Source organism: Ciconia boyciana, chromosome 11 (genome assembly GCF_034638445.1).
Source record: "Ciconia boyciana chromosome 11, ASM3463844v1, whole genome shotgun sequence".
In the NCBI taxonomy this organism is placed as follows: domain Eukaryota; kingdom Metazoa; phylum Chordata; class Aves; order Ciconiiformes; family Ciconiidae; genus Ciconia; species Ciconia boyciana.
The window spans coordinates 22,379,446-22,397,460 of NC_132944.1; the positions used below are offsets into that span (position 1 = coordinate 22,379,446).

At 62.8% G+C, this 18,015-nt stretch overlaps 1 protein-coding gene across 5 annotated transcripts in view; it reads right to left on the bottom strand.

The window, feature by feature from the left end:
• Positions 1 to 16,510, bottom strand: part of CELSR3 (cadherin EGF LAG seven-pass G-type receptor 3) — a 35,688-nt gene extending 19,178 nt beyond the window's left edge. For 2 of the 5 annotated variants that reach the window (XM_072875553.1, XM_072875552.1), the window contains exons 1-7: positions 13,276 to 16,508; positions 4,586 to 5,218; positions 2,746 to 2,968; positions 2,181 to 2,296; positions 1,215 to 1,303; positions 631 to 788; positions 253 to 416 (exon numbers count right to left, since the gene is read on the bottom strand). In XM_072875553.1, coding sequence (XP_072731654.1) covers positions 253 to 416; positions 631 to 788; positions 1,215 to 1,303; positions 2,181 to 2,296; positions 2,746 to 2,968; positions 4,586 to 5,218; positions 13,276 to 16,405 — 4,513 coding nt within the window. In that variant the 5' untranslated portion in view covers positions 16,406 to 16,508. Of the gene's footprint in view, positions 1 to 252; positions 417 to 630; positions 789 to 1,214; positions 1,304 to 2,180; positions 2,297 to 2,745; positions 2,969 to 4,585; positions 5,219 to 13,275 lie in introns of all 5 variants that reach the window. The other 3 variants (XM_072875555.1, XM_072875554.1, XR_012044522.1) reach the window with 2 other exon arrangements.
• Positions 16,511 to 18,015: the final 1,505 nt, after the last annotated feature.

The following is an 18,015-nucleotide window of genomic DNA, read 5'->3' on the forward strand; positions in this document are numbered from 1 at the left end:
TGCAGAACTGGACTGACTACCTAGCACCTCCCAGACAGCCCAGCTCTGCGCTTGGGATGAGGGGACATTCCCAAAACATTAGGTGGGATGGGGACTGGCTCATTTAGGGGGATCTGGGGGCCCCTTCCCCGATGGGAAGCTGTTCAGCTGCAGCTGTGCTGCCACACCGCTGTTACAGCCCGGCAGCGCTGCGGCGTGAGCAGGAGGGACAATTCCCAGGGCAGGGGCTGGCAGGAGCAGGGGCACCGGTACCTGCAGCAGTTCCGTTGTTGGCAATGTAGGAGGCCAGGTCGATGCGTTTGCTGTCAATGTACAGATCTCTCATGCATCCCACAAAGTCCCGGTGAGTGACGGGGAAGTTTTCCGGCAGGTTGGGGACCCCACCGAGGAGCAAGGGACCTGTGAGGTCCAGGGACCTGCAATGACAGAAGTCCAGGGCTTTAGGAGCCACAGCGATTTCAGGCCAGACAGCTGGCTCCCCAGCGCAAAGGCTGGGAAGCAGAAATCCCCAGGGACAGGGGCACACAGCCAAGGCCCCTGGAACTACAGCTGTCCCAGATGTGAAGGGCTGACTCTGCAGGGCACCCAGATGCCCTGCTCCTCTCCCCACACAGTCCCCAAGGAACTCACTTCTTTGAGCTGGTCTGCACACCCTCTGCAGCGCAGGAGTAGTTCCCGATTTTGCTGCCAAACTGCAGGGCCACTGAGGCGTCACATTCGTCCACTGTCAGGATGGCCACCTTGTCCTTGGAGGGGCCCTGCACCACCCCCAGGGCGCTGACCTTGGGCTGAAACCAAAGGCAGGGCGTTAGCAGCACACGTGCCCCCAGAGCCAGGCACCCGAGGGCTCGCACGACAGCAAGGAAAGGGCCTGAGCGTGGCCCAGGCACCACTGCACTGCTGGAGCGTCAGCGAAGCAGGAGGGACATCTCCGGCTGAGCGCAGCAAGCAGTGCCAGAGATGGATAGGGGCCGAGGACGCTGCACGGAGCACATTTCTGCCACCTCCAAGCGTGGTCCTGAGGGTCAATCTCCCCCTGCACTCGGCTGTCTGCTCCGCTGCACCCATCCCCAAGGGCTGAAAACCACCTCTACCTCCTCTCCACAGCCTCCCTCATGGGGCAGAGCCGGAGAACAGGAAAACCAGAACCGCTCACTCACGCCTTGTGGGGAGAGAGACCTACACGTGTGGGGGGACAGCTGGGGCACACGTACCTTATTGTAGTAGCGGAGCTGCAGCGTGTGCCACTGCCCATCGCTCACGCCCCCCGGCAGGTAGGGGCTCACCACCGTGCTGGACTCTCCTGCGGGGACAGGGATGATGGCACACTGAGGGAAGCCAAACAGCCCTCGGACGCGCCCACCCCTCCTGCAGGCACCAAGCCCTCCCGCGCTGCCAACAGCCTCACGCAGGGATGGAGAAAGGCTTCAGAGAGACAAGCTCGGCATGCCGGCCCCTGCCTGCTTCGGCCTCGTGGCAGGAGCGGGGCAGGGGAATCACAGCCCTGGGACCGGCAGCCAGCACCCTGGGATGGCTCCGCTGTCTGGGCTGACTGCCGGGGTGCCCTGGCACCATGCGGCCGGCCCCTTGCCAGCCACTCACTGCTGGGCCTTGCCCTGAGGAGACCAGCGCAGCCAGAGCAGCAGCAGGATGGCCACCAGGCGCTGCGTGCAGGGGAGAGAGGAGGAGCCCTCGACACGGGACAGGAGGGAAGCCCCAGTTGTTAACACAGTGCTCCTGGCAGCTAACCCTGACAGCCCTCGGGGCGGGCAGGATGGGCGCAGGATGGGCACAGCAATGGCACGAGGCGGCAGGGATGAGACGGACAGGATAGCAAACACCCGCCCAAGAGGCTCCTCCTCTCCAGACTGGCTCACGGCAGGGCAGGAGATGAAGCTCCTGATGACATAACACGGCAGAATGGCAGGGCAGACCTCAGAAGGGTTTGTCCTGGTTCGTGCTCACAACCCCCCTGCTGCACTTGCACTCCTAAGTCTCGGGAGGGTCCTGAGACGCACACTCGTCCTCGGTGCATCCACCGACGCTCACCAACACCTCTCTCAACCCCATCTCCCTTAGCGTGGGCTCCATCCAGGGCAGCACCCCGCTCTCCCTGCTCAGCGCAGGCCTTCTCGCAGCTCCCACGGCACAAATCCCGCGACAGACAAGGACGAGCCTACCTGTGGAGTATTTCAGCTGGACCTGCCCCTGGATGATCTCCACCGCCAGGAAATCGTGCCTCTCGTTCAGGCGCCCATTGTAGAGCAGGAGGCCGCTGGGCTCCACGGTGCTGAACCTGGGGCAAGGGAGGAAGCGGAAGGGCAGGGTGTGCCTAAGAAGCACGTGGAGATCCCCGCTCTCCCGTGGCACGCACCAGCATCCCAGCACAGGGACAAGGTGAGACCTCGCCCTGGCCCCGGGTGCAAACCCAGCTGGGAAGGGGCTGGGAGCTTGACCCAGCAGATGCTTTGGGAGCATGGGAGGGCCTGGCATGGAGGCAGAGAGCTGGCAGCAGGGAAGGGCAGAGGCACTGAAGGAAGGGATGAGCTGATACTAGGGGAGACATGCCAGTGCAGATGCAGAGCCCTTTGGCTAAAGGTGCCAGGGTAGCCCTGTGGTGAGGCAAAGCCAGTAACGCAGGGGCCCGGAGAGCACCAGCGAGTGCCTGGACAGGCCCAGGGTGCACAAGAGCCCCCAGAGCAGGGCCTGGGTGCTGGCGTCCAGCGGAGGAGGGAGAGGACTCACGAGAGGGCGAGGGTGAGGTGGAAGCGCTGGCGCAGGCCCCGGAACATGATGAAGGATCGTGGTGGAAAGGAGCGCGTGGACACCTCGCAGAAGGGCGTCTCAAAGCCACCCACAGGGCACTGGCAGCGAAAGCCCCCGTCGGCGCCGTTGGTGCAAGTGCCGCCATTGCGGCACACGCCGGGCACGCAGCGTCCCGAGCGGCTGTCCACTTCGCAGTTCTCGCCTGGGGGGAGCGAAACGGGAGGCTTGGGACATGTCCTGGCTGGGGGACACGCACGCAGCAGCCGCCCATCCACTCCTTGCCCCAGGGGTGCAGACCTCAGCCCAGGTTTGGGGCAGGGCAGCCAAGGGGCAAGAGTTTGTGGAGCAGCTGGGGGCAGGCAAAGGATGTGACAACCTACGTGTCACCCAGGTGTTCCCCACAGTAGCCAGCAAGCTAGCTACCACTGCCAGCCCTGCAGCCCGAGGCCCTGGGCTGGACAGGATGCCAGCTCTGGCTGAAGGGGCAAGTTTGGACCCAGGATGGCGTGGGAATGGGACAGGAGGGGACTGGCCACAGCTGGGCTGCACAGTCCTAAGGATGGAGAGGCAAGGACAAGCCAGGATGCTGAGAGTGCCTCCTTGGGCCAAGCCACTGCACAAGCCTGGGACAGGCATCGCAGTCCTGGCTGCGGGCTGTGGGCACAGCCCAGCACCACTGAGCTGCCCTGCCAATAGCTGTGAAAGTCTCACCCACAGCACCAGGAGCCTCCTAACCCTGCGGGCAGGCTCTGACATATGAGCAAAAGCCAAGTGGAAACCAGCCAGATGAGGGACACCAAACACGCTTGCACCTTGCTGGCACTGCTAACGGGGATGCCCCAAGCCAGCTCAGCAGCGCAGTGCGGGGGGTCTGGCCAGCCCCTTTTCCCGTGCAGTCCCCGCAGCACGCAGGGAACTGCTCAGCTGCAGTCCTACACCCCGGGCCCTGCTCCCATTACTTGCTCTGTGGCACACAAGGAGGATGAGGAGACAGCACGAAGTGACAGGGAAACGAGCTCATTAACCCTTCTGCTAATGGCTGTTCACGCTTCAAATGCTGGGGGTTAATTACCACTGACTCTGCTTATCTCACCAGGAGCCACCGACAGGAGAGTGGCTCCAAGGCAGCCATCTGCGCCGCACTCCCTCCCGGTGGGGAGGGCAAAGCAGGGGCTCCCTCCCCAGTAGCCACAGGCCACCTTCCCTCACACTCAGGTTGCCCGTGTCTGGGCACAGGTCTCCACAGCCTGTCGAGGACTTGGGGCAACAAGACACTGGCCGGCCCAGGGATTCCCCCCATGGCTAGGACCAGATCTGCCTGGACCGGATCCTGCCCAGTGGGGCAGCTAGGCCCAGCCTCCTTTTCCATTTTCAGTGGGCAGCAGCCCACCCACCACACGTGGGCTCCACGCCTCTGACAGACCAGCTGAAGACTGGCATGGGCTGAAACCAGCACCTCCAATGGTCCCAGAGCCCACTGCCCCACTGGCATGGGGCAGGGCCGAGAAGCCTCCTGTGCTGCAGCCTGGTACGGTCCAACCTGGTCTTCCTGCTCTGTGAAAAAGGCTGGGAGGTGGTGGCCAGGGTCCCCAAGAGCCCTTCATGCCACCTCCCTAGAAGACAGATTTCTATGGCAACCTCAGCCCTGCACATCCAGTGCCATGGAAACACAGAGAGCCGGGAGCAGAGCTGGACCTCCGCGGCAAAAAGGGGCCCTGCCACCCACCGCCCTGCTGGGAAGGTCACCCCACCATGGTGACAGCAACGCCAAGGGACCCGCTCACCCGTCCCCCCGCGGCCCCCAGCTCCGGGCACTCACCGCTGAAGTGCTGGCGGCAAACGCACGTGTATCCCCCCTCCTTGCGGGTGCAGATGCCGCCGTTCAGGCAGGGGTTGGAGTAGCAGAGGTTGATCTCCGTTTCACAGTAGTCCCCGGTGAAGCCCTGGGGGCAGCGGCACCGCAGGCCGGTGATGGGGTGGATGGGCCGAAAGAGGGTGGAGGGGGAGGCGATGAAGGGGGCTGAGCTGTCAAACTTGAGGACGGAGATGCACTTCATGTAGTTCTGGCAGGGCTCCCGCAGGCAGACGTTGTCATCGAAGGGCAGCACCTCCAGCATGGAGGCACCCGTCAGTGCCATGCGCTTCATGTACAGCTGCTCCTGCAGCTCCTCCGAACTGAAGTAGCGCCCGCCCCGTGGCGCCAGGGCCGAGAAGCTGACATTGAGCACCGTGCCACCCACGTCCGTGTCGTTCTGGATGTTGAAGATGAAGATGTCCTCCTTGGGCGTCGCGAGGACGGTGGCCACTCCTTCCAGGAAGGTGGACAGCAGCGGGGAGAGGAAGCGCTCCTGCCACATGTTCTCCAGCCGCACCGTGATGCTGTTAGCCAACATGTCCTCCGTGATGATGATCACCCGCAGGACGCACTGGGCCGTCACGCTGTGGATCCCGTCTGTGGGAGGGAACAGGGACACGCTGCAGGTCTTTGCCTGCTGCTTGGAGGGTCTCCTCCCTCCCACCCCAGGGCAGAGCCCTGCACCTCAGTGCGGCTCCCAAAAGGCCGGAGTCCTTGGCTAAGAAAGCTTGGAGCCACAGCCCCGGGGGCTAGCAGGGTGCCACCTGGGCTACAGGGGGAGCGGTTGGTGTGGCTGCACCTTCTCCCTCCCCTCAGGCTCTCCACTGAGATAACTCCCAGGTTTCCTCCCTGTCCTGGATCTCGGCAGCAAACTGAGCTCTCAGGAACAAAGATGCTGGTGAGACTGGGGCAGAAGGAAGTCCCAGCAGGAGGCTGGGCAAACACGGGAGCCGATGCCAGGGCCTGGGGTGTTTTGCTTCCCCGCTGCGCCCTGTCTGCCTCCCACACGCTGCCTTTCCCTGCGCTCTCCTCCTGACGTTTCCTTCCTCTCTCCTCCAGGGTCTCCAAGGCTTTTGTGCTGGCCTCCCTGCTTCCCCCCTTCTCACCATCTGCTCCGCATCTCCTCCTCCCTCAGCCCATCTCCGGTTTGTTTAATTCTCTTTAATCTTTATTTTCCTTGGAAACAAACTCCCTCCCCTTGGGACCCTGCACCACGCGAGCAATCTCCCAGACGCAAACACGAGAGCATGCACGCGCCGCGCTCGGAGCGTGCCAGCGTGCCCACCTGCTCTCTCCCAGGACCCTGGCCGTTAGCAGCACCTCACCCCGCGTTAGGCACACTCACGTGCCAGCGGCTCGGGCTGCAGGGGTGCAGGCAGCACAGCACCAGCCCGGCCAGGCAATGGCGCAGCTCCCACCACAGCACCCACCCCAGCAGCTATGCGATTTGGGACCCCCTGCCTCATCCCACCTACCCAGCTCCCAGAAGCCCAATGAACCCTGCCGCCTTGGAAGGTCATACCCTGCTGCAAATTAGGAAATACTGGCCAAGATGGGAGCTGGACAGACAGACAGATGTGACCGCGTTCCTCATTCCTCCAGGAAACCCTGCTACGAGCCCAGGCAGGCACGCAGCACCCCTCCCAGTGGGATGCAGACTGTAACTACCCCAGCTGGGGACCTGTCAGGCAGAAAGCTCCATACCTTGCTCAGATAAAACTCCCACCGGTCCCTTCCAGAGCACAAGTGCCCCAGCCCGTTCCCCAGCCTCACCACTTTACGCTGCCCAAATGCGTGCTGCCTGGCCCTTTGCTGGGCCTCTCGCTCTTCCCCCTCTCTGCCCAGGCAGAAGTTTGGGCAGTGGTTTTATTTATCAGTTATTAACTCTCCTTTCCATGTGACCCCAGTCAGTGGCTTTGCCAGGAGGTATCCCACAAAGCAGCCGGCCAAAGTCTCCCTCGCTCAGGCCACCCTGGGCACCTTTGCTAGCAGCTTTGGCCAGGGCACCCAGGAAGGGGAGAAGCAGAGAAGCCTGCCTGCTGCCCCAGGACACCTCCTCTTCCCCCAGTCCCCCTTCTTCTGGGCCCTCCGCCCCAGGCAGGCAGAGCCAGCCTTCAGCATCAAGAGGCAAGGACTGCGCCTACATCTGTGGCCCCAGAAATGCTTGACGAAGCTCATGAAGAGCCTCACTGCTCCTGGTGAAATGGGGCGATCCATCTTCCAGCCCACTGCCAGCACCCCAATGCTAATGCCCCATGGGCATCAGCAGCATCTGGCTGTCGCCTGCTGTTCCCATCTCCCACCCCACATCCACCAGAGAGCCCCAAACCCCCGCATTTCCTTGGAAACCTGGCTCTCCATCATCATCCTGAGACAGCTTTTACATCAGCACATCTCAGTGGTGACTCCCAGGACCATCCCTGGGCACCAAGCCGTGCTGTAACATCCCCCACACGTGACCAATGAGCGGCAAACGCAAGCCGCCCCCTTCCCCTGGGGACGGTAGGTTCGGCTGCCCGTGCACCCCCAGAGGCAAGGCCATCTGAACGATGAGCGAGGGGTTCTCTGGGACGTTCCCCTTTCCCCGTCTGCCACACTGACCCCTGGCAGGTAAATCAGCTCCACAGAGACAGCCAGCCTCGTGCATCCTCTCCTGGGCATCCGCCTCAGGTTCAGCACTCTGGCCTCCAGTTTAAACGCTGTCATGGGAGATGGGCTTGTGAAAAGGTAGCCCGGAGGGCTGAGCTCACTTCACGGGAAGAGCAGCTAAAGCAAAGATCCCCCAGCACCGCCGAGGGCAGCCCCTGCTCTGCCTCGCCGCAGCACACACCGGCGTGGGCAAACCAGGCGCCCAGCGCTGGGCTGCTCACGCTCTGCCCCTTCACCTCGCAGCCAGATAGCGAAGGACGAGCCCTCAGCGGCTCCGGTGTTCACAGCCCAAGGGGCAGCCATGTGGGTTATAACCAAGCACACGGGCACGACCACCCCATTAGCAGGGCCCTGCACCAAAGGTGCCACAGTCTCACCTGCAGTGGCCCTGGAGGGACCATGGTGCATTACCGGCGTGAACACAGGGGAGCCGCTCGTTTGCTCACACGCTGTAATCTCTGTCCCCCTCTCAGCCAGGCTGTGACACCCCCTTGTGTTGCACCGAGCAGGGAGCGGACCCATGATCTTCAGGGTGATCCCATCCTCAGCCGCGTGAAGGTGCAGCACAGGCCTGTGCCACCACGTCTCCCCTGCCCACCCTTCCAAGTGGGACATAACTGCGTCCTGTGGCAACATCTTCTGTGCACAGATGTAACCCAGGCTCAAATAAGCGTCCCTACCAGGGCGGGTAGGACAGACTAACAGACCAGGCAGCCCTGGCCAGACCATGCCAAGGCCACATGTGAAACGAGCCTGCCAAACTCAGCCAGACCCTGCTCAGCACTGCTCCATCTCCTGCAACCCAGTGCAATGGGGCAGGAGGCTTCCTGGCACCCCCCAGCCCCGTCGAGGGCCAGGGGTGTAAATGCCAGCCCCTCATCCCCTGCCCATGCCCCAGCTCCAAGCCTCACATGCAAAGCTGCCTTTACTGTTCCTCTCTCCCTGTGGCTGCCGTGCTGCGAAGCCTTTTGATTTCCCTCGGCCCCGTTTGAAGTTTGCAGTGCAGGAGGATTTAAAGATTGAAATGTCTCCCCCTTCTTTCCCTCTCTCTCTCTTCTGCTCTTCAGAAGGTGAAAGCTTTCTGGCGACCCTGCAAATTCCTGTGCAAACGCCAGCCTGCGCGCTGGGGCTGGTGCTCTGGAGATAAGGCTCGCACCGGGCTGGGAGAGCAGCGGTGCCAGTACAGTCATCCAGGAGCTAATCTCCTGGAGGAAGGGGGGTTGCTTTGCTCTGAAATCAAACTGCTCCCGCCCCGTATGGAAGCAAGGTGAGAAACCACCTCCGTGTGACACCCTGCCAGCTCCGACACGGAGGGCAGCATGAGCAGCGGTTACCAAACAGCTCCGTCCAGCACCTGGCTGGACATGCCAGGGGATTTAGACCTGCCTGGGCTCAGCACAAGGAACTGGCATTGTCACCTGCGTCCCCCGAGGCACCTTCTCTCTGCAAGAGGCTCATGGGCTGCCGAGAGCACCCAGCCCTGGGGAGGCAGGAGTGAGGGGAAAGCCACAAGCGTGGCTCAGCCATGCTTGGTGTAAGATGCTCCCCAAACCACCAGCAGCCCGGCATTCCCCCCGAGGGACCACCTGGTGAGGCAGCACCCTCGGAAGCCACTGCTTTGACGCCAGCTCCCTTTTCAGCGGGAAGAAGGCAGGGTGGCCCCAGCCCATCGCCACACCGTGTCCCCGCTCCTGCTCCTCTCCCTTTGTCCCCTCCTCGCGGTTCGTCTCTCTGGCCGAGGCGAGCGTGAGCTCGGTCCAAGCCCAGCTGCCCCCTGCTCTCCTCTCTCCAGCTCACTGCTCACCCAGAAGCAGCTGCGAGGCCCGGGGGACAGCTCTCGCTCTCCCCAAGGGCTGCTCAGCGCCCAGCAATAGGAAGGCAGATGCCCGCATGATTTATGGCTGTTATTAGGCCTTGGCTGACGCGATGCTGAGTCCTGGGGCAGGCCGGAGGCCAGCAATGCCTCCCAGGAGCAAGGAGGCTGTGGCCAGGGAAGAAGGCGGGCTGCAGGGTGCCCGACACCTTTGGCATCGCCCAGCTCACAGCAGGAAAGCCCAAGCACCCCTTTCGCAGTTCCCCGCAGCAATGCGGAGCCAGCCCCGGCCCCACAGCCCTCCCTGGTCAGCTCCGCCATAACACACTGTCCCACCTCAGCATCACGCCCAGGGCTGCCTCCCCCCTCGGCTCCGTGCAAGGGGAAGCAGATGGTTAAGAGAATGACCCGCTGCAAATGGGGGGGGGGAAGCTACCAAAAGAAAGCCCAAAGCTGGCTGGAGGCACTGACCCCCCTGGGAGGCATTTTAATCACGAATGCTCAGCCTTTCTGATTAAATCCTGTGGCTGGAGAGCTGGTGCCTGGTGAATATTCATGCAGCAGACCGAGGAGCCCTGGAAACATGCCTACAGGGAAAGGAACAGGGAGAAGGGACGCGAGGGGTTCTAACCCCCGTGCTGGGCACCACCAGGTCATCGTGTTTGCGCTTCCAAGACAATTACCAGCTTCAAAAGCAGCAAAGCTACAGCAAGAAGAGCTGGGATGGGCAGCAGACTCCTCTGGGGAGGCTGCGCTGTCAACCTGGGAATGGAGCTCCAGGCCTGCACTGGAAACCTCTTGGGGGGAGCAGGGCTGCCGACCGCTGCCCAACGGTCTCCTGGGTCTGCCAGGGTGAGAGCCCATCTCTCCTGCCGCCCCGTGCTGCCAGAGGCTCTGCGGATCCCCGGGCAGCACCCCAGCCTGCTGTGCGGCACGAGGCACGGGCTCCAGCCAATGCTCCTCCCCCAAGAGCCTCGGAGTCACTAGCAGGGGTTCCTCTTCCCTTACAGCAAACATTTTGGCCTTCAACCTCTCAGGGAGCTCCAGGGATCAGGAAGAAGGCAGCTCAGCTCAAACGGCCTCCCTGACCTAGGAGGGGACGCACCCCTGTCCCTCACTTGCAGGGACCAGAAGCTCAGAAATAGGCTCCGGTGCATCACCACCTGCCCTCTTCTGAGCGGCAGAGCCAGCGACCGAGAGAGCAAAAGCCACCGGTCTGACTGCAACACCCTGAGCAGCCACCCCAGAGACGGCAAGGGTGGTCTCGGGACAGAGGGGTAGCTTTTACATTTGCAGCTGAGGAGCAGCAAAACACCTCCAGACAGAGAAGCCAGGAAAGGAGGAGACAGGTATGGGTAAGGTGAACATTCCTCACCACTTCTGAAGGGCTTTGGCAGACCTCTCAAGATTTTGATGATACTCGACAGGTTAAGAGATCTCCGAAGTAAATCAGACTCCCCTCACCCAGTACAGAGTACGAACGTCACTCTCCCAGTAGCTCTAAAGGCAGGGAATAAAATATAATAACTCCAAAACCATAAATAAACCACAAATATAAAGACTCCAAAACCATTCCCTAACTAGGAATGGAAATCCCTAAGTCTCCCACCCTAACTTTGTGGTCAGGACCTCCAGCTGTGATGGACCTAACAGGGGAGGAAGCTCCTGAGAGTGGGCTCCTCAAAAGAGGAGAGACATGCAAGTGGTGAAAGGCCAGGGCAGCCCTGGGACCCTTACCCAGCTTGAAAAGACGGCTCTGATGTGTTCAGACATAGGAGACAGGACAAATGTGCTCTAGCGGGGGCTTCCCTGCCAGGCTGGGCTTTTAGGTGAGACATCTTGGACAAACGGGTCCCCTCACCAGGGCAAGCTCCTGGGCTGCAGGCCGAGGGGAGATGTGTACAAAGAGCTCAAGGGGAAGAGGGGCAACGCAGCAGCCACAGCTGAGTACGGCTGAGCCCCCACTCTTGCCACCAGCCCAGCGGCCTTGCCCAGTGAAACCCGTCTGGAATGGTTTAAAGTCAACACGACGTCAGTCTCCTACAATGCCCCAGTCTCACGCTGTGCTGCTGGCCACGGACACAGCCCCACCACCCCACTGTCTCGCACCCTCGGCGGCCAAGAGCCGCTTTTAGCAGCCATAGGTGCCCAGACATCTGCGAAGAGCTGGCGTCGGTTTTGAGGCTGTCAGTCCCCCTGGAAAGGCATTGGTTTGTGATGGCTCAAGTCTTCCCTGCCTCCTACGAGGGGCTGAGCTGAGAACACACACAGCTCACAGGCAGGCAGAAGGATCCCTTGCCCTGTGATTAGGGAGGCTGGACCCCCAGCCTCCCTCAAAGGGACCATAAAGCTCACGGGCAGGCAGGGAAGCCGCTCCCTCCTTGGATGCTGACCCTCGGGGCACCCACCTAGGTGCTATTGTTGCCTTCCTGCAGGGGGAAGGTGCTCTGGCAATGCACTGTGCCCGGGCAAACAATGCAGCCGGGTCTGAATGTCCTGGCCACCAGCTCTGCAAACCCACCCGCCCACCCTCCCCCTGCACACAGCGACAGCATGGGGCTGCCGGGGCTGCCAGCTGGGCGGGGGGCTTCGAACAATAAAGAAGGAAAAAACAAACCAGACCTCCACCTCCATAGCTAATACCGAAGCCAACAAAAGGCCCGTTTTCCAATGTCTTGTTTCCCTCCCCGGTACAGCTCTTCCCCTTCCATCCTCTCCCCTCCTTCACGAGCGCACCTCTCCCAGTCTCCCTTCCCGCTGGAAGATGACGACACTCTAATTGCAAGGGCCCCCTTGCCGCGAGGCGGCTCGACGACGCAGGACTTCGGGACGTGATTGTCTCCTGCCTTTGTGCAGGGTTAAGTGTGCGAGGAGGCAGGGCTCGCATAAACACACTCAGGCAGAAGCTGGAAAGGTCAAAACCACCCCCCATCTCCAGCAATGGGCATGTGTGCACCTGCACCCGCTCTCAGCCAGCCCTGCAGTTACAATTAACCCCCAAAGAGCCCCAATCCACCGATGGGCTGGTGCTGGCCATGCAGGATTGCCTTGAACAGGTCTCCTCTTAAAGCCCTCGCTCCATCTTTTGAAAGAAATCCTCCCCTCGCTGAATAAGCCGGATAGAGAGAGGGCGAAAAGGGAGGGCAGCCGGTAGCCCGAGGGTCAGGGGAGCATCACGATTTAACGTACGGCTCCCCAGGCACGCTCCATAATTCAACACTTGGCCCCTCCAAAGAGGGCTCTTGCCCTCCCTCCCCCAGAGCCGCTCCTTGGTTCAGCGATGGACGGATGCCTCCATTTCAGATCACGCATCCACGAGCAAAGAAAGGCTGATGGTGAAGGCAAAGCTCAGGCAGTGGGGAGCTCCAGGTCCAAACCCCGCTTGCTCACCGACAAGCCCCTAGGTCCATCTAGGGCCCTCAGCTGGGCCAGAGGGAAACCCAAGACTCCCCAAAGCCACCCCGGCAGCTACCGCTAGCATCTGCATTTGGATACTCGGGCAACACACACGATGTGAGAGTTTTAAGCACCGCGCTCTGAGATTTGTCACAGCTGTCCCCTGCAACACTAAGTTGGCTGCAGAAAGGTGGTACCGGGTTTCAGAAGCCGCACCAGAAAGCGCAGGTGTCAGTAGGTGCCACAGCCAGAATCTGGACTGAACCGCGTGCTACCAGCAGATGGGTATTTTCAAGAGGGCTCCCTCCGTGCCGAGTTCAATCCCTCCCTCCCGAGCACAGCCAGGGAAGCGCTCGGTCCCAGCAGGGAGAGGAGCCACCCGGGCTTGCGAGCGAAGCGGCGTCTAGCCCCTGGGCCAGCAGCTTGGCCACCCCAGGAACCAGCTGCTTGCCTGGCCAGCACCCCATGGTGCACACCACAGCCTCGCTGGTGACAGCACCTCCAAAGGTATCTCGCTAGCAGCTACAAGCGATCCTCAGAGCCGAGTAATGATGCTTTGTTCTTGCAGACCACCTCTGGCCTCAGCCCCCTTACAGAACGCCCCCAGCATGCCCCCTGCCACCCTTCCCAGCCCCTCCAGCACTCCCTGACTGGAAGGGGCTCCCAACCCAAGTCTTGTTGCCAGTCCCCAACCTGCACCCCCCAATGCAGAATGGGCTCCCCGAGGGGAACCACACAGAGCTCCCTGAAGGTACTGCACTAAAGGTTTAATGATTTAATGATTTTCACACCCTACCTGTGACGGTCACCAGCATGGAGGCCACGAGCGGACGGTTGTTGTCCAGCTTACGGCTCAGCCTCAGCTCCCCGCTTGATTGATTTACAATCAACAAGTGCAGTTCATTTCCCCGCTCAAAGGTGTAGAAGAGGCGGTCAGACACATCTGGGTCATAAGCTGGGACCTTCCCTATGACCCCCGAGGGGAAGGTGTTGGACTTATTGGACACGTAGTTATTGAACAGGATCTGGAAGTTCTTGAGAACAGGGCTGTTGTCATTCTGGTCAATGAGTTTGATGTGGACCGTGGCTCTGCTGACCAGAGGAGCAGAGGTGGCCTGCACTACTATCACGTACTCGGGTTTTGTCTCATAATCCAGGTCTATCAAGGCTGTGAGCTCCCCGGAAAAGATGTCCATCTGGAATATCTCGGGGATGTTGCCTTCCACAATTTGGTACATGATCTGGGCATTGGGTCCCTCATCCGGGTCGACGGCTGTGATTTGGGCCACGACAGAGCCTACGATGCTGTTCTCCTTCACCAAGACCTCAAACTCTTCAGCGGGAAAGACAGGGGCGTTGTCGTTCACATCCTGAATGGTAACCTGGATGTGGACAGGAGTTCGCTGAGGAGGGATGCCCCTGTCCACAGCATAGGCAGTCAGCTCATAGATGGGAACATTCTCACGGTCCAGCCTGCGGACAGTGCGAATGATCCCCGAGGTGGGCTCTATAGTGAAGTCTCCATCCCCATCCTCCCCGTTCTGGAAGGTGTACTGCACCCGCCCGTTGGTGTGGGCATCCCGGTCAGTGGCAGAGATCTGGAGCACGCTGGTGAAGGGAGGTGCGTCCTCAGAGATCATGCCCTGGTAATGAGGGCTGACGAACTGCGGGGCGTTGTCATTAACGTCATTCACCATGATTTCAACGTAGGTGGTGTCCGCTTTCTGGGGGATCCCGTTGTCCTTGGCAGTGATAGCCAACGTGTAGGTGACCTGGTCCTCATAGTCCAGTTCTGCCTGGAGAGTGATGGCCCCGGAGTCTGGATCAATGCGAAACTGAGGGACGTTGTCTTCTAGGTAGTATGTGATGCGGGCATTTTCCCCCACGTCATCGTCTGTGGCGCTGATCACCACCACGGTGCTGCCCACGGGCCGGTCCTCATTGATACTCACAGAGTAGTGGGCACTCTGGAACACGGGCCGGTGGGTGTTGGCATCGGTGATGTTGATGTGAACATGGCAGTTGTCACGCAGGGTGCGGTCGGAGGCCGTCACGGTGAGCACGTAGCGCCTCTCCTGCTTGTAGTCCAGCGGCAGAGACAGAGTGATGAGCCCCATCCCACCTTGCGTGCTGATGGAAAAGCGGTTCCGCGTGTTGCCTCCCGTGATCTGGTAGGTGATGGCACTGTTCACATCCCGGTCAATTGCCGTGACGCTGAGGACACTGGTCCCCACGGCCGCATCCTCATTCAGGCGGATGAAGTACTCCTTCTGGGTGAACTCGGGACGGTTGTCGTTGACGTCCATGACAGTAATGGTGACGCTGGCGGAGGCGGATAAAGACGGAGAGCCATGGTCCCGAGCCTCTACCCCAAAAAAATAGTGCTCGACTGACTCCCGGTCCAAGGGCCCACTGACCGTGATCCACCCCGTGGCACTGTTCACCACGAAGGGTGTGTCGGCCGAGACCCCCGTCAGTTTATACTCCAGGCGCGAGTTCTCGCCGTAGTCCGCATCCACGGCCTGGATGTGGATGACAGAGTGGCCGAGGGGAGCGTTCTCCAGGACGGAGATTTGGAAAGGGGTGCTGACAAAGATGGGGGCGTGGTCGTTGATGTCCACCACCTGGATGCTGGCCATGCCGGTGTTGTTAGAGAGGGGAGGGCGCCCCGCGTCCTGAGCCCGGATCCTCAGGGCATACTCCCGCTCCACCTCAAAATCCAGCGGGGCCACCACCTGTATCTCCCCAGTGACGCTGTCGATGGAGAACTGGCCCCGGCTGTTCCCACTGATGATGTTGTAGTGGACCAGCGCATTGTTGTCCTTGTCAAGGTCCGTGGCGGTGACGCGCAGGATCTCAGTGTGGGGCCGTATGTCCTCCCTCACCTGGACGATGTAGCGCTTCTCGCTGAACTGAGGGGTGTTGTCGTTCTCGTCAAGGACCGTGATGTAGACCTTGACCGTGGCGGAGCGGGGCCCCGGCTCCCTCCCCTGGTCGTTGGCCTCCACTACCAAGGAGTACCTCTCCATCTTCTCCCTGTCCACCGGCCCGCTGGTGGTGATAAGGCCAGAGCGGGGGTCGATCTCAAAGACGGCATGGGCGGCCCGCTCGTTGACGAAGCGGTAGCGGATGTTGGCGTTGGGCGGGGAGTCAACGTCGGTGGCCCGCAGCTGCAGGATGGGGTATCCCTCCTCCACGTTCTCCCGGATGGTCTCCCGGTACTCGCCCTGCTCGAAGACGGGGTCGTGGTCGTTGCGGTCGGCCACGGCGATGGCCACCATGGTGGTGGCGGAGAGCCGGGGCGCCCCGTGGTCGGCGGCCGTCACGCGGAAGTAGTGGAGCTCCATGCTCTCGCGGTCGAGGGCCTGCGTGGTGGTGATGAGCCCGGCCCGCGGGTCGATGCTGAAGAGCTCCCGCGAGCGGCTGTTCATCAGGGCGTCCATGGAGTACACCAGCCGCCCCGCCTCGCCCCCGTCGGGGTCCTGGGCCGCCACCGCCACCACCGCCGTCCCCGCCGGCTGGTTCTCCGCCACCTCCGCCTGGTAGTTGTACTGGGGGAACAGCGGGTGCCGGTTGGGGGCCGCGCGCCGACCCCGCCGCCCCGGGGACGGAGCCGGGACGGGGAGCGGGCGCGGCGGAGCGGCGCGGGGCGGGCAGCGCGACGGGGACCGGCGGCGCGGCGGCGCGGGCGGCCCCGGGGACGCCGCCGCCGCCCAGCACGGCGCGGCGGCGGGGCAGCCCCCGCGGGCCGGCGGCCCCCAGCCCGGCGGCGGCGGCGGCGGCGCGGCGACCCCCAGCCCCGGGGGGAACAAAGGGAGCAGCAGCAGCAGCGGCAGCAGCAGCAGCGGAGGCGGCCCCCGGCGGTGGCAGCAGCAGCAGCGGCGGGGGCGGGCGCTCGGGGCGGCCACCGGCTCCTCCGCCGCCATGGTGCCTCGGCGGCCGCCGCCCGGCCCGGGCGCACGGCGGCTGGGCTCGGCGCCGCCCCCGCCTAGCGGCGGCGATGGCCGCCCCCCGCGCCGCGCCGCTGCCGCCGCTGCTGCGGCCGGGAGTGGCGGCGGCGGCGGCGGCTCCTCCCGCAGCCCCAACATGGCTCCCGCCGCCCCGCCCCGCCCCGCCCCTCCGCCGCCGCCGCCGCCGCCGCCGCCATCTTGAGGGAGGGCGGGCAGCCGCCGGCCGCCTCGCTCTTCCGCCCTGCCGCGGTCGGGCCGCCTCCCCGGGCGCTGGGGGCCGCCGGCGGGCTCTGCGGGCAGCGCGGAGGGGCGGCCGCCGTGAGAGGGGTAACGGGCGGCATGTGGGGGACATGGCCCCGCGCGAGGGACGGCTCCGCTGGTGCGAGCAGCTTGGCCGTCCCCGTGTGAGGGTGCGTCCCCTCGTGTGAGGGACACCCCTGTCCCCGTGTGAGGGCTGTGTCCCCTCGTGTGAGGGACACCCCATCCCCGTGTGAGGGGTGCGTCCCCTCGTGTGAGGGCTGCGTCCCCTCATGTGAGGTCACCCCTGTCCCCGTGTGAGGGCTGCGTCCCCTCGTGTGAGGGACACCCCGTCCCCATGTGAGGGGTGCGTCCCCTCGTGTGAGGGCTGCGTCCCCTCGTGTGAGGGACACCCCGTCCCCATGTGAGGGCTGCGTCCCCTTGTGTGAGGGACACCCCATCCCCATGTGAGGGCTGCGTCCCCTCATGTGAGGTCACCCCTGTCCCCGTGTGAGGGCTGCGTCCCCTCGTGTGAGGGACACCCTGTCCCCATGTGAGGGGTGCGTCCCCTTGTGTGAGGTCACCCCTGTCCCCGTGTGAGGGGTGCGTCCCCTCGTGTGAGGGCTGCGTCCCCTCGTGTGAGGGACACCCCATCCCCGTGTGAGGGGTGCGTCCCCTTGTGTGAGGTCACCCCTGTCCCCGTGTGAGGGGTGCGTCCCCTCGTGTGAGGGCTGCGTCCCCTCGTGTGAGGGACACCCCATCCCCGTGTGAGGGGTGCGTCCCCTTGTGTGAGGTCACCCCTGTCCCCGTGTGAGGGGTGCGTCCCCTCGTGTGAGGGCTGCGTCCCCTCGTGTGAGGGACACCCCATCCCCGTGTGAGGGGTGCGTCCCCTTGTGTGAGGGCTGCATCCCCTTGTGTGAGGGACACCCCGTCCCCATGTGAGGGGTGCGTCCCCTCATGTGAGGTCACCCCTGTCCCCGTGTGAGGGCTGTGTCCCCTCGTGTGAGGGACACCCCATCCCCGTGTGAGGGGTGCGTCCCCTCGTGTGAGGGCTGCGTCCCCTCATGTGAGGTCATCCCTGTCCCCGTGTGAGGGCTGCGTCCCCTCGTGTGAGGGACACCCCTGTCCCCGTGTGAGGGGTGCGTCCCCTCGTGTAAGGGCTGCGTCCCCTTGTGTGAGGGACACCCCATCCCCATGTGAGGGCTGCGTCCCCTCATGTGAGGTCACCCCTGTCCCCGTGTGAGGGCTGCGTCCCCTCGTGTGAGGGACACCCCTGTCCCCGTGTGAGGGCTGCGTCCCCTCGTGTGAGGGACACCCCGTCCCCGTGTGAGGGCTGCGTCCCCTCGTGT